We start from the raw sequence: 16,820 nt of genomic DNA, 5'->3' as shown, positions 1-16,820 counted from the left end.
GGAGAGAGGGGAAGGAGATTGGCCGGCAACGGTGATTTAGCATGGATCAATGGTCCAAATGATGGAGCCACGGCTATTTATTGTTTAGTGGCTGAACTGAAAGGTGAAATAATGATTTACAGAGCAAATAGCAGCGCGGGATTTAAGATCAATTTGCGTTGTCGAACATCCTGATTGTAATCTTGTACGACAAACAGCAGTGACTGAGCTTCTTGTGATTTCTGCTTAGGAAGCACTTATTTCTATGAAACTTTTACTGCTTATGTGATTTAGCTGGCATGCACACATACAGTAAGCCTGGAGCACCACCACTCTAATATTAAACGCATTCAACTGGCAACATCTTCCACCAGCAATTACCTTCAACATTCTTCGGAGACAAGTATTTACCCTCCCTGGCAATTACCTCTCAATAGTCCCTGGTGCTGAGGTTGAAGGAAAGAAGTCTTGTTACCATATGCCCACTCTACACCTTGGGTCTATCCCAGGGGTCTCAAACTCAATTTACTTGGGGGCCACTGGAGCTCGGGTCTGGGTGAGACTGGGCTGCATCAGGTTTTCCAAAAAAAAAAACAAAAAAAAAAACCGCATTATTAAAAACAAAAAAATAAAAAAAAACTTCGCAATTTTCTACAAGAAAAGCTCTGATAAAACATTCCACTGTTCTCAAATATCTTACTTTTTATTTTTCTACACAAAATAAGATGAAATATAAATAAACAAATCAAGAGTAAAGAAAATCAATCAATCAGTAATAAATAAATAAATATAATAATAATAATAAAACGGCAAATAATAAAAACTTAAGAAACCACATATAGTTGGTGGGTAGACAAATTATTTTTTCAGATTATAATTAACAAAGCATTATTAGAGCCCTGTAGACATGACAAAACACGACTATAGTCACATTTATACTCTTTTTATTTACAACATATTGCGCAACTGCAGGGTCTTGAGACACATGCTAACTCGCAAACTAGAGAGCTAGCGACCTAAACGGTAGCCTTCAAGTTATTTCCTTTAAACTTAAATAGCCAAAAACCTACCACTTCCACACGGATAGGGAGGATAACTATTAACAGTTATTTAACCTTTAACATGAACATTAATCAAACGTAATAATTTTTTCTGGGTACATGATACCATACAGCATCCATATCAAACTTGCGCGGGCCGCACTAACATTAAACTTTCATATCAAGGCGGGGGCCTCAAACTAGTGTCCTGCGGGCCACATTTGGCCCACGGGCCGCGTGTTTGAGACCCCTGGTCTATCCAGTTTCACATCCCATGGGCTCCATCATGATGTGGAAGACATCAGCTGTTATTATAGCAACCTGCATTTAGGTGATAAATCTGATCTGAGAGTACATTGCAAAAAAAACAAAAAACAACCGATGATATAAATTCAACATTGGATGATGATTCTTTTTGTGACACATGTGACGTTTTCGACCGGAGCGCCTGTCAAAAGTGTTCAGCAGAAAAATCATACAGCCATAAAGTGTACAGACACGATTCAATGGTTACATTTGTTGATGTGGACATTAATCCATCCATCTATTTTCTATGCCGCTTATCCTCACAAGGGTCGCGGGTATGCTGGAGCCTATCCCAGCTGTCTTTGGGTAGAGAGGCAGGGTACACCCTGGACTAGTCGCCAGCCAATCACAGGTCACATATAGACAAACAAACATTAATTTCACATTATAAAACAAAGAAGCCAGTTCTATAGATACGTATGTCATTCTTACATTATTTTTAATCATATCCTCAAGCATGCTGTAGGCAGGGTTCCCCAACCACCTGGCTGTGTAAACATTCATGCATAATGTTAAAAAAAACATGTTGAAATATTATAATAATAATACAGTGTTAGAAATTCCACCGTTTTTACATGTTTAATATGAGCGGCTGCTTGTCCCGCTTTATTGGACAGTCCTTGAACGCATACTTTTGTTTGGTACTTTTTCTTTCACCTCAATTTTAATCATAATAAATAATACATTTTATTTGTATAGCGCTTTTCAAAATACTCAAAGACACTTTACAGAAGAATGGAGTTGAATAAAGCAAGTAAACAGAGTAGAAGACACACCAAAATACAATATTTATTCCTTAATACACAGTTAAAACATGAGTAAAAGCGGGGCGGGGCACAGCAATCAGATATAAAAAGTTAGATATTAAAAACAGATGTCCCAAATGTTGATACTATGTGATAATGCATAATGCATAAAGATTAGATGTTATTGTAATTGTTCTGACAAATACACCACAAGTTGGCACTGTTATTAAACCCCATAGTTTGATATCTAAGTCAGATTGGATTGACTTGAAATTTTTGATAGCTCACCAGGTTCTACTTAACCCACTGAACTTTTGGGAAATCTGGTACACAGCTTTAAGGGACAAGTGTACCGAATTTGAGCAAAATGATTTGAAAAACATGGCCGCAATTAAACAAAACATCTAATGAATGCACAATTTAGATGATGTCTGTATTATACTACATATGCTGTCTTGTTATTTTGTCACATGACTGTATACGTTTTGTTTTTGTATTTGGTCCTTTGTGTGAAAATGTTTGGAAAAAGTACCGCTTACATCCACGAATTAGCTATATTATGTCCGAGTAACGTGAGGCGAACAAAGAAAATGACCACAGCGCAATGTTTCCGACATCATCGCCACCAAGTTTTTCCTCTATTCTTTCAGGGATTAGGACAAGTCTCTCTCTTGGGGGGGCGCAGACCCATCATCAAGCCCCTGCAAAGGGATTATACCCGAGATGATGAAAATCTGGTTTCTGAATGTATGACGATGCTGCGGGATTATGGGGGATTGTGCTCCCATTTTACTGTACCGCTTCGATTGCAGGCTGATGGCGACCAGAGCGAGGGTCAAATTGACTCAATCTTGTGTACAGAACTGCTTGATGTTTTTTGCCCGTTGTGGTATTCGGTCCCGTTAAGATGCTTAAATCGACTGTTTATGTAATCTGCGATCACTGATCAGTCTGCGGTGACGTCGCCCCCCCCGGGAATCACTGCAGCGATGACGCTGCTGCGACCGGGGACATGTCGTAGTAATCAGTGTTTGGCAGCTTTAATCACGAGCGTTTCCTGCCAAGCGCTTAAGCTGGTGGTGGTTTTAGGGGACTATTAATATACAGAACTTTATTTAGAGCTGCTTGAGTGCAGCATGCTCTCCTCAATCACATCCGCCCGGGTTGTATCCACCCCACACCGCCCCCGTCTTTTTAGCCAGCAGTTTTGGGATAAAAAAAAAAAAAATCTCTGGTCGCTCATGTTTTCTCACCCAACATGGAAAGCTGATAGAAACTCTTTGGAATAAAGTTTTCACATTTGCTATTGATGATCGCACATGACCACAAAATATCCTAACAGACATTCATTGATCACATTATCAGTGTTGTCAAGAGATGTTAAAAAAAACTATAAGGATTTTAAATTAATCCTCTAATTAATCTCACCTAAAAATCACTCTGAATGGTACATTTTCCATTCATTGGACACTCATGCATCTACATTTTCAGGTCTTCTCTCCGCTGCTCGCTTCTCCTCACCTTGCCCTCCCAAGCCAATCAGCTAATGCTGCACAAGCCCAAAAACAATGACAGCCAATCAATGTCGACTTCAGGTCGACTGACCATTGTTTCACCCCAACAACTCAACCATGAGAAGCCCAATGCATAAAAAAACAATTTTACAAGATTTAAAAAAATGCACTAAATATGACTAATTAATTGATTGCAAATAATGCACTAATCTGACATCCCTACACAGTATATTTACATTGATGGCTGCATACAGAAAAATGGAGATGTGTCTAAACCTGTGACTGGTGTTGTAGGTCAAAATATGCTAAGTGTTAGAGGTGCTACAGCAAATTAGCGTAATGGCTAATAATTAGGGATGCTTCGATCGATCGGCCGCCGATCAGTATTGGTCGATTTTTGTAATAATCATGTGATCAGCATATGCCAATCACTAAAAAGGATCACCCGTGTCTCGTACTATTGCGGCCTGCAGAGAACCCCGTGTAGGGCCCTATGATTTCAGCGTTAATGGAATCCACTGTTAAATGCGGAATCTGGAGGAAATTGACACAAACACTATTCCGCCACCTCCCCAACTAAACATGTAGAAACAATCTCACTCATGGATGATCGGTATCAGAATCGGCAGCATAAAACCCTGATCGAAGCATCCCTACTAATAATATAGTTTTCTTTATTTATTCATTTTATTTTTAGAATTGGCAAGGACCAATAAAAAAAAAACATCTTGCAGATAATGGTCCCTGTGCCACATTTTGGACACCCTTGGTTTTATGTAATTTTTTTAATGAAATATGACAAAACCATTTTTGACTTGTGTCACCAGAACGGGAAGATGTAACTAAAAAAGTGTCAGCTGTGTCCTCCACGCAGAACAAAGACGGACATATCCAATATATTCTACTGGGATTTTATGATTTTACGACCGTCAGCTAGTCTTTGAGCCTGCTGAAAGTCAAGTCCATGCTTATTCGACACCATTGTAACCTTTGGACAAAGATTAGCCGTTAGCTGCTCAGTCTGCATCATCTATCCAGTTAGCAAAAGATGGCAAACGCTCTCGATTTGCAGTTAATTCTTCCAGGAGAAGCTCCTTATTCACCGAGAACTAGAGAAAGCTGGATTCTCTTAAAACAGCTTGAAATAAAAATCTTTGACATTATCGCCTACAGGAATGTAGGTTAGCCTTACAAGTAACACTTCACATCACTCAGTGTGGCATAAATCCATGCCTGAAAGCCGTGTCACCCTCCCTGGTTTCTAGGGCACCGGAGGGCAGTTGCTATCATCTGCGACCCCCCCCCCCCCCCCCCTTTTTTTTTTTGCCGCCTCTGAAGTGTGACCCCGACCGTTGAGCAAGGTGCGAAAGTTCCCAGAAGCCTTGCGGCGGGAGTATAACGACAAAAAGAAATTCATTTCATGCAGTTTCACTCGTAATTCTCCCACCATCCTCTTCCGCCACGAACACTCTGAATTTTATGCTTGCAAACATGGTGGGGGGGTCGGGGTCCGAGGGGGTAATGTGAAGGAGGTTGAGAAACAGCAAACCGCAGAGGTGAAGCGGTCAAGTCTTTGCTTTAAGGTATCATATTTCGACAGTGTGGGTGTACAGTGAGTGGGCAACCGTTCTACGGGAAACAGGCGTACTTCTATTAGTGCAACCCTGGGGGGGGCATTTCCAGCCCATCCTTCCCCAGTTTGCTCGTAGTTGACCACCCCCGTTCTGGAACGTCTTGCAGCCAATAAGATGTCATCATTATGATGTTTCACTAAGGATGTGTAAAGGTGAGGCGTTTTACAATGTCAGGGTTGGTATAGCCCGCCCTGGACGGAACACTCACCACATTTCTCATACGACCTGGGAATACCCGTTCCTTAGTGTGCTTAGCATTCTTAGTAAAGTCCTAATCAGATCTTCCAGCTTTTACCTCCAGTCCTGTTTGGTTTTTTTATACGAGCCATAGTGAGTGATCGATCGGTCTTGTGGGAGTTGGATAACAACACCGCGGATCACAACGCCACGTAATCTCATCTGAAAGGCTGTCATATCAGCCAAGATGGATGCACTGAACACACTTTGCGGAAAATTATACGCAGCCAATTAGATTAAAGCGTGACGGCACTCTAAAAGTCTTGGTCGTTTGCATTGGGTGTTTGCTTTTGATTAGGATAATGTGTGCGCCTCGCTCGGTCCGTGTTTGAAGCTCTGATCGCTTATTGATTGACAAGAGGTCAGTTGAAATGCTCTCTTATGTCTACACAAAGCCGATGTATCCTAGGTCAAAGTGGAAGTGCTAGGTTTGCACTGATGAAGAACTATGCGGTTTCAGGTTTCTCGAACCAGTCCTTCAAGCTCCCTGTATTTAAACAAGTGCTCAGAAATCAATAACTGTTGTCCTCCATTTTGCACAGTGCAGTATTCATTCTGATCTGTTTGGAAGTTCAATTGTATGTACTGTATATTATATAATATATAGAGATTTTTTGTTACTGGTGTTTAGGTTGTTTTGCTGATATAATTGACACATTTCCATGATATATTGAGTGGCATTAATATTAATATTAACTATTATTATTAATATTAAATATTATTATTAATATTAAATATTATTATTATTATTATTATTAAGTAAGCGTTTACATTTTGTGAATCAATAAAATATTTTTAAGGTTAATAATATAATGAATATAAAAATATTTATTATTATTATGAAATATAATAATTAGGAATCATTTATTTTATAATATAATTGAATTATTATTTTAATTATTATTGCTATTACAAATATATTTATTTCTCCGACATGTTTAGAATAATTTGACAAATTTTTCACATTTAACAATTTCCATGGAAAATTATATTTTTAAATTATTTTAATTTAGAATTTTTTGTTTTTTGTTTTTATGAAATTATTTTTGGAATGTAATTTTCATTCAAAAACCGTATTCCGTAATTTCCAGTTCATCCCTGTTAATTCCCTGGAAATAAACAGGATTTTCCAGCCCAAATATTGTGGCGGTATGGTCAAAATATTAGAAATATTGTAATGCAGTGCAGTAAACCACAACCACTGTAATGCATTCATCATCAGTCGTTGTGTCAGCAGATGGTGCAGGCGTACCTAATAAAATGTCCTGTGTATCCACATTGTGAGCCCTCCTCATGTAGACATAAGAAATCAGCCATCTTGACTGATGTACGTGGTGACATTTCTCACTTCCTCCGAGTTGATTTTAGTTTGATTTTCATTAAGACGGTTTATAAACCAACTTAATCCTGCTGCCACTCCTCCCCCGATCTTTCCGATCCTCATAATTGTCAGACCGCAGAGCATTTTATCCGTCTTCTGAACCGTCAACCGTGCCCTGAATGGCAAAAAGCTGGGCCATGGTTAACATGGCGCTGACTCATCGGCGCGCAAACCCCCTGCTTCTTCCCTGCCAGACAGCATTAGCGCTAACAAGACGGCCATTGCCCCTGCGATTGATAATTGGATACCCGTGACCAGTGGCAACGGAGCCAGTGTGATTAGTGTGAATGTGGGCATCTGCATCACTTAGCATCACCCACAACAACAAAGCACATGACTTATGGTTGTTATATTTACTGTATATACGTAGTATATACTGGCCTGTATATTTGTATGCATCTTTTCTCTTCTGGCCCCAGTCCCCCAGTCCTCTAGTGGTTAGTGCGCAGACCTCACAGCTAGGAGACCAGGGTTCAATTCCACCCTCGACCATCTCTGTGTGGAGTTTGCATGTTCTCCCCGGTTTTCATCGGGTACTCTGGTTTCCTCCCACAATCCAAAAACATGCTAGGTTAATTGGCGACTCCAAATTGTCCATAGGTATGAATGTGAGTGTGAATGGTTGTTTGTCTATATGTGCCCTGTGATTGGCTGGCCACCAGTCCAAGGTGTACTCCGCCTCACGCCCGAAGACAGCTGGGATAGGCTCCAGCACCCCCGCGACCCTTGTGAGGAAAAGCGCCAGAAAATGAATGAATGAATGAATTTAGAATAACAATAATTTCAAGTTTTGGTTGAGCGTGTGGGCAGGTAGAGGGGCTTATTTGGCACTGAGCAGTCTGATGGCCAGGGGGAAGTAGCTGTCTCTAAACCTGGTTGTTCTACAGCGGATGCTGCAGAGCCTTCTCGCCGACGCCAGGAGAGAAAACAGTCCATGCTGGGGGTGTGTGGAGACGGAGTAGATCCGACGGGCTCTTGATACGCAGCGGGTGTTTGCTATGTCCTTAATGGGGGGGGGGGAGCGGGGTCCCAATGATCTGCAGTAACATCCAGTCCGAGGCCTTGCAGCTCCCAGACCAGACGGCGATGCAGCTGGTCAGCAGGCTCTCGATGGTCCCTCTGTAGAAAGTGGTCAGGATAGGAGGGGAGTCATTACCAGTTACCAGTTATTTTTTACACCACTTATCTCACAGTAGTTGTTATTAGAGCGTGTATAGTATACCTAATGTTGTGGCTGTTGATTTTCCATTGTACGAGCTAAGCAAATGAGAGCAGACATGTTGCCTCTGAGCTATCCCTAGTGCAATTATTAATGAAAGGAGTACTTTATAATGACACACACATGCATCACAGTTATGTGTGTGCGTGTAGTTAAAAAAAAAAAACGGCTCGAGGGAGTTCAACATGGCATGGTGAATGATTGATCGAGAGGACTGTGGTCGTCTTAATGCATCCCGCCTGCGACCGCCGCTGACCGTCCCGTGACAGCCATGATTAATGAACACGAGGCGACGGCTTGCATGTCTCTTGTCATTTTTGTGCTTGATTTCTCTGCCTTTGGGTGCTCACGTCTCACATCCAACGGCAATGGGATCGATACGAATATGAGTCTGTGAGAGGTTGTCATTAGTGTTTATTAGAGTTTATTATTAGTACACGTTTGCTTTGATCCGTTTCACAGTGAAGCAATGAAGCGGCTAATTGATCATTCGCATAATCACTTCAATATATTTGGGATTAGCAAAGATTAAAGTCGGCAACCTGGCGCCACTGATTGACATTTTAAAACAAAACCGAGTGTCTCTCTCGCTCTTTCTTTCTCTCTATTTTGCTGCTTTCAACAATTAGTACCATGCTTAAACGCTCATGATTTTTTTTTTAGCATATCCATATGTTCATGCTTACTCATTCTCACTGCTTACTTGTCAGGAACGTTTGTTGAAAATTGAGACTGCGCATTTATTTGTTTTATTCGGTCTCCACCAAAGCAGAAAAGTATTTAATTTAAACTCTTAAGTGCTCACGGACAGGCAAACGTAGACATGTCATATCATCATTAATGGGCCCTCAAGTTATTCATGATAACCACCACCTTTCATTAAAGAAATACATACAAATACTAGAAATAATCTGCAAAGTAAAAGCCGACTAAGTACGATAACTGCCACCTTTCATAATATAAATACATTAGAGTCAAAAATGATCTACAACATAGTCAAAGCCGAATGTATGATTGTTCATGCGTTGTATCATGTGATGAAATAAACAGTCTTTGAAAAACCTACATGGTCAAAGTCTGCAGGACACTCACTCATGTGTGACCTCCTGGACGTAACATAGACATGTCATTCTGTCAATCTGATCGCTCCTCTTGCCAGTTATTAATCACAGCCACCACCTTTTATAGAAGAAATACATGGAAAAACATGAAAATAATCCACATAGTCAAAAATGAATTTACGAATGTATAATTGTCCCGGCATAGGCACACGCAGGCGGTGTATATGTCACTCCTGCTATTAATGATAACTGCCACTTTTCCTAATAGAACCAAATATGAAGTCACTGCATATTCTACATAGTCAAAACCTGCAGTACACATGGATGTAACGCACAGGTCATACACTAAATCAGGTCGATTATTAATGATAACCACCACCTTTTATAATAGACTCAAAGATAATAGTCAGAGCAGAATGTACACGCAACGTACTTGTCATATGATTAATGCGATCGCTCCTCCTGCCTGCTATTAATGATAGCCTTGTATAATAGAAAGACAGAATAATTCACATATATATTGTCTACATTGTTCACAAGTTTATTTTTTCTTATAATGCACGAATGTCTCATTTAATGTGTTTGTCCAAATGTATGAGACATTACCCTCAGTCAGTACCTCAGAGCTTCTGCCCAATTGTGTCACAGAGCTGCAGAAATAAATAAGCTGTAGGAGGGAACAAACATAAATGGATTGATCTGCGCCATCTGTCCTCCCAGTCAATCAATCTTCTTCACTTTGGGGGCATTTTGTTCCCTTTTTATACGGATTGGGATTCTCGACACTTTCAAGCCTCGGAAGGTGCCCCGTATCTGATTTCGTTTGTCTTCTAGACTCTTCACCTTGTTGTTTGTTCCCAAAATGTCAACCCAAAAGAAGTCTTTATACATGGACAACATTCATTCATTTAATAGAAAACATGCATTTAACATACCATAAATTGTCCAATTTACACCTCTTTTCAATAGTCAGAATGTGTGGGGTGTCTAATTTAGCGCTGGGTCAAAAAATATGGGCATTAAAAGCTGTGGCTGTAGGCAACCTCCAAGTGTAGTTACGGGCTCAGTGCAACTCATGTGTGTTATACTTGCCATACTAACATTACTTATTAATGCTGGTGGATCAGTTTGCTCCTTACCGCTATTACAACATCGGTTCTGTTGTCATTCATAAGATTTTGTAACTAACTGTTGAGTTTTCACCTTTAAAAATCTCTCAGATGAACGTCTTCTTCCCAGCTCGCTCAACCGAAGTCTAGTTCAAGCTTCTTCTACACAACAAGTTTTGTGGTCAGCAACACTCGTGTGTAGCCAACAAGTTCCGTGTTCCCGCGATAGTCTTTCATTCATTCATTCATTTTCTACCACTTATCCTCCCAGCTGTCTTCAGGCGAGAGGTGGGTTACACCCTGGACTGGTCGCCAGCCAATCACAGGGCACATATAGACAAACAACCATTCACACTCACATTCATACCTATGGACAATTTGGAGTCGCCAATTAACCTAGCATGTTTTTGGAACGTGGGAGGAAACCACTGTCCCGGGAGAAAATGGGTGGCTGAGGGTGGAATTGAACTCTGGTCTCAAAGTTGTGAGGCCTGCGCGCTAACCACACGACCGCCATGCAGCCCTCCGCCATAATCACTAGTCTGTAAATCCTCCATAGCTTCAGCTTGGCACTGGCTATGCCAATCGATGCCAGCATGTATGATCACTCCCTTATCAAACCTATTGCTGATCGACTTTTCTTCCCTTTTTGTTTACACGCTTTACCTAGCTCTCACTGGTCTACCTGACACTGGCATCAGCTTGTTATCCACCTATAGATGGGACTCCAAATTTGTTTTATAAAACAAATAAGCAATGCGGTTAGTAGAGCTCATTTTTGTTCCACGGGAAAGCTACAAGTGGATATCACGTTCACAGGGTACATGATAACTCAAATATCACTGAACAATTTTATTTTAATTATGTCTTATCCTCAAAACACTATTGTGTGTCATTTCATGAACATATACACATAGTATGGCAGGGGTCATACTGGGGGTGATTTTGAGTAGCTTACCAATGGGTCCAAGAATATTTGCTTCAACTCCATAACTGATCAATTCAGGCGTTATGCCTTTATATAATGACAAATTCTACACAAAATAGCATGGCCACGCTGTGTGAGTGGAGATTAATTAATCCTTAATTCATTTTCTATACCACTTATCGTCACTATGCAGCTGTATTCGGACGAGAGGCGGGGTACACCCTGGACTGGTCGCCAGCCAATCACTGGGCACATATAGACAAACAACCATTCACACTCTCATTCATACCTATGGATAATTTGGAGTCGCCAATTAACCTAGCATGTTTTTGGAATGTGGGAGGAAACCGGAGTACCAGGAGCATGGGGAGAACATGCAAACTCCACACAGAGATGCCTAAGGGGGGAATTGAACCCCTGTGTCGTCCACCGTGCAGCCCTGTCAAATAGACAGTCTTTGAATCTACTTACTATATATATAAACAGCAGAGCGCTCGTGTCACCTATAGAAGATCTTGGTTGTTGGTGTAGTTCCTGAAAAACAATCTGTGCTCTCCTGTCAAATAGAGGATCTTTGAAATAGCATTTTTGGATCTTTGACTTGTATGTTTTTTTGGTCATGAGGATCTTAGAATAGAATAGAGCATTCATTTATTCATTCATTTTCTACCACTTATCCTCATGAGGGTTGTGGGGGGGTGCTGGAGCCTATCCCAGCTGTCTTCGGGCGAGAGGTGGGGTACACCCTGGACTGGTCGCCAGCCAATCACAGGGCACATATAGACAAACAACCATTCACACTCATTCATACCTATGGACAATTTGGAGTCACCATTGTCTTCTTATGGTTGTTCTCTTTTATTGGTCCTAGAAATGAAAGACTTGATTTCATTGGTGATTGAAATGCACATTTAACAAGTTTTTCAGTGTATACAAAATGTGCAGCACGTTGCCTTGCGGTTGCATCACGTCTAATCTGCCGTCTGCTCGGGTCAGCTCGTTCTCTGTAGAAAAAGAACATTTTTCATCTTGTCTCATTAAACTTAGACGCTTTCCTCACTATTGCATGTTTCCAATAATCTAGCATGTCTTTGCCCTCCAGCGCAATGATTCACAATTCTTGTTATTAAAATTTCCTGATTATAATTTTCCTCATAACACGTTGATAGTCATTCAATACAGTGCATGTTCAGTGTTGCGTTGTGCTGGTTAATTAACGGTCACGTGAGGATGGAAAGTGGCCACCAGAGGGGGATACACAGCACTCAAATATTAGGACACCCTGTGGTGTCACTTGAACATGAAAGGGTGAAAATGTAAAAATAAAAAAACCTGCACCCCCACTGTATTGCCTTTGCTATTATTGTTCAGACTAATATACCACATGGTGGTGCTGCTATTAAATATCCAACCTCCATAGCTCATTGCACTCTAGAAAACACACTGTCACTTGGTGTTTAGTCAAATTGCCATGAAATTGGGTACAATGTGTGTAAAATTTGACCAGGTTTGGTTGAACAACACGACTGTCAGGGGCACTGGGCAAGACTTAGCGACTGATAAAGTCCATAAGTCATTGACCATTTGTCTAATGATGATACAACCTTTGAGGATATTGTATTACATGTATGATAGCATGTCATCCAAAGCATTTGGATAGACATAATCCGGTCCCGGGTATTGCTGGTATGAATTATGTATTAAGCGAACAGGCAGATCACTGCAGGAGCAGTGTAGAGTCCTTCACTACCATACAAGTATAAAATAAGTTCATTTCTGTATAATATTAAGACTTAAACAGGCTGCATGGTGCATGAGTGGTTAGTGCGCAGGCCACACAGCTAGGACACCCGAGTTCGATTCTACCCTCGGCCATCTCTGTGTGGAGTTTGCATGTTCCCCGGGTACTCCGGTTTCCTCCCACATTCCAAAAACATGCTAGGTTAATTGGTGACTCCAAATTGTCCATAGGTATGAATGTGAGTGTGAATGGTTGTTTGTCTATATGTGCCCTGTGATTGGCTGGCGACCAGTCCAGGGTGTACCCCGCCTGGGATAGGCTCCAGCAACACTGCGACCCTTGTGAGTATAAGTGGTAGAAAATGGATGAATGAATGAATTAAGACTTAATATTTTATCACTTTTTGTATGTTTAAGTGTAATTATCTTTATTTTTATTATTATTTCTAATTAATTATCTTTTCAGAGTCGCCTTTATTGTCATTGCATCGCATACAACGAAATTTGAGTGCAACTCCACGGTGCATTTTGTCGAAGGTAAAATAAGATTAAGGAAAAGGATAAAAATAAAACAAGGAATAAGAATATAAATATAAAAGTGGCAATAACAATATAAATATAAAAGCGGCTTCTTTTCTTTAGCTTTTTATTGTCTCTCAAGTCTGAGATATGCAATCTGAAATTGTTAGCCTACTGGGGATTGGAATCCTACAAAGAGGAGTTTGGCCACAGTGCGGCTGTATTTTTTTCTTATTATTTTTTTGCAAATTCTAATATTATTATGATAATCTTGATAATATTTTTTAAAATTCATAAAACTGAGGTTACGTTGATGTCAATACACATATGTCGGAATGTTTTGGTTATATATTCCACTGTAAGATGTTCGACTGTGCCTTCTTTCCTTTCATATATCCAATTAAAACGCCTTCATTGTGCGTTCGTACTTAGTGTGTTGTTCGTTGAATCCCGCGTCGGGCGTAAAGAGGAACTGTGGACTTCTCCCTGACAATGTGGTGACACGATAAATGTATTATTATTAGGATACTGAATAATGTTGCTGTTGTTGTCAAGTTAAATCATCTGGAAAATGCATTTTCATTTCTCAGTGTACTTTAGCGGAAAAACGACCCTGCGTATATTCTCCTCATTTCTATGCAAATATATCCACACAGATGTTTTTTTGTTTTTTTTTTTGATATCCTGATCGTAATAAATGAGTGTAGTCAACTGGCTTGTCTGTGTTTGCAGGTGGCCTGAGAGGAGCATCCATCATCGACTCCCTGGACACGCTCTACATCATGGGACTGTTGGACGAGTACAACGACGCCAAGGATTGGGTGAGGACCAGCCTGGACCTCACCTCGGTAAGGCGTGTCTTCTTTAACATCATTCAATTAGTCACTTAATGAAAGCAACGTATTTGCCCAGCTAGCTCCATTTGGTTGCTGTTAATGAGCCGTCCATGTTCGTTAGCGAGACGACATTAAGGCGTGACTCGGCGAAGCTATCGTCCGCGTCTCCGCTGTCAAATCAGTTTAATGAGCTTTGGAATGTGACTCACTTGAAAGTGGTACTTTCATCTGCCCGCTGGTGGGCTTTATTAGCGCTGAGTCATTAAATGATCATGCTAGCAGTACATACCATCAGGTCTCTCTCCTAACCAATTTTCATGCCAGGAGAAATGACAAAAAATTAAGAAAAATTATCTTCATTTATGAAATTACATTTAAAAATATTTTACAGGTACACAGTAAATAGGGTTATAATAAATAAATAAACAAACTTGAACCTGGGGTTGAATTCAATCAAATGATATGCCGTAGGTCAAAGAAACAAAATATTACAATATACTAAATAATAAATGAATAAAATACATGAATGAAAATAGTGAAATAATTTAAGAATTTGATAATTTAATAATGTAAAAAAATAATACTTAAAAAAATAATACTTTTAAAAAATAATAATTAAAATAATAATAATTTAAAAAATAATAATTTAAAAAATAATAATTTAAAAAATAATAATTTAAAAAATAATAATTTAAAAAATAATTTAATCATTTAATCATTTAATCATTTAACAATTTAATCATTTAATCATTTAATCATTTAATCATTTAATCATTTAATCATTTAATCATTTAATCATTTAATTCATTCATCATTTTCTACCGCTTATCCTCATGAGGGTCGAGGGTGTGCTGGAGCCTATCCCAGCTGTCTTCGGGTACACCCTGGACTGGTGGCCAGCCAATCACAGGGCACATATAGACAAACAACCATTCACACTCACATTCATACCTATGGACAATTTGGAGTCGCCAATTAACCTAGCATGTTTTTGGAATGTGGGAGGAAACCGGAGTACCCGGAGAAAACCCACGCATGCACGGGGAGAACATGCAAACTCCACACAGAGATGGCACAGGGTGGAATTAAACTCCGGTCTCCTAGCTGAGGTCTGCGTGCTAACCTAATAATTTAATAATTTAAATCACATTTTATATTATATTCAATGTGCATATTTATTATTGTCTGTATTTTAATTAGTGCATAAAAGCCAAATGTAGCAATTCATTTTTTAAAAATCTATTACAATCACTCATTAAATGTGAATATTTAACAACTACCTCAATATTTCAATTATGAGATACAAAAACTCAAATAAATACCAAGTACTTGTCATGCAGAGTCTTTTGCATATTTTTATATTATGTTCATTCCTTTTAAAGACATCCCCTCAGACTGTCTGCAACAGATTTGAATCCTCACAGTTCATCTTTTACTTATGAATTGATTGAAGTCACTGTGAGTTCAAGTTCTCTTGTGTCAAGTGTTACCGTCAGAGCCGCAGGGTTGAGGTTTTTGTTTTTTTGTTCCTGTTGATGCAATGGAGATGCAAATTGAAACACAAGCTGCCAACAAGTGCTTACTGAAAACATACATCACGTAAAAGAAAACATCTCGGCACAAATCTTTCCTTCAGGCATTGGTTTGTCGCTACAAGATGCAGGATGCTCACATTATGTCAATGATATGAGAGATTTATTGTGATGGAAGCGTTCCTCTCCCCTCCTCAAAGTCCATTGTCAAGTTCTTTTGGACTTGTACCTCCCTGAACTTGATAAGGCCGAGAATATTGCAGAGGAGAACAACATCTAATTAATTAGAATTTATATAAAAAAAAAGATGAAAAAAAATGAGATTCTCTCATCTAACTTTTCCATTAACTCCCCATTGCCAATTGGCTGGCAAATGATTCTTGATATCAATTTATGGGATTCTCTGTGTGGACATTTCCTAAGAGTCGAAATGGAGATTAATAGTGGAGATTTGCAGTGATTCCAGCAAATTGCAGTCACCCAATTAGAGCTTCCTCCCTATCAGCCACACTAGGAGAGCGATGTCCTTCCCGATGGGCCCAAATGAAAGTGATTGATCAGAATGACATAGGACCATAAGGCATTAAATAATAGAATACGTTATAGTCGTTACTGCTGACTCAGCCTTTTTGAGAAAGTCCAAAATATTGCCAAGTTCTTTAAAGTTAGAACTTTGATTGTTTTTGTTGTGATAAAGAGGCTCTAAAGTGGTAATTCTATTTGGTTATCAAAGATCATTGATTTCCATGTAGCTCATACATTTCTATCAATCCTAAGACTATTTTTTATGTATGTTTTTTAATGTGAAATGGTTTTAGAAAGTCTATGAGTGTTTGAGTTTTTTACATGCAGGATACACAAAGTCATGAAAAATGATGTGTGTTTGTTTTGGCAAGTTTACTCCTGAACCACTGCACACAAAAGGGTGGAAATCTGGTAAACCATTCACTCCTGGTGTGTTGATAAAAGCCCCACTTGGTTAAACCCACAAAAGTTGGATCCACTTGAAATGTAAACACCCAGTATAGCTTTAGGGTGT

At 39.6% G+C, this 16,820-nt stretch overlaps 1 protein-coding gene across 4 annotated transcripts in view; it reads left to right on the top strand.

The window, feature by feature from the left end:
- Positions 1–16,820, top strand: part of LOC131105031 (mannosyl-oligosaccharide 1,2-alpha-mannosidase IC) — a 163,352-nt gene that overhangs the window by 96,393 nt on the left and 50,139 nt on the right. For all 4 annotated transcript variants that reach the window (XM_058052719.1, XM_058052720.1, XM_058052722.1 and 1 more), the window contains exon 3: positions 14,146–14,261. In XM_058052719.1, the coding sequence (XP_057908702.1) occupies positions 14,146–14,261 (116 nt within the window). The remainder of the gene's footprint in view (positions 1–14,145; positions 14,262–16,820) is intronic.

This window comes from Doryrhamphus excisus, chromosome 17 (genome assembly GCF_030265055.1).
Source record: "Doryrhamphus excisus isolate RoL2022-K1 chromosome 17, RoL_Dexc_1.0, whole genome shotgun sequence".
In the NCBI taxonomy this organism is placed as follows: domain Eukaryota; kingdom Metazoa; phylum Chordata; class Actinopteri; order Syngnathiformes; family Syngnathidae; genus Doryrhamphus; species Doryrhamphus excisus.
The sequence above is the reverse complement of the archived record's forward strand: the minus strand, read 5'-3'. Positions and strand labels throughout refer to the sequence as shown.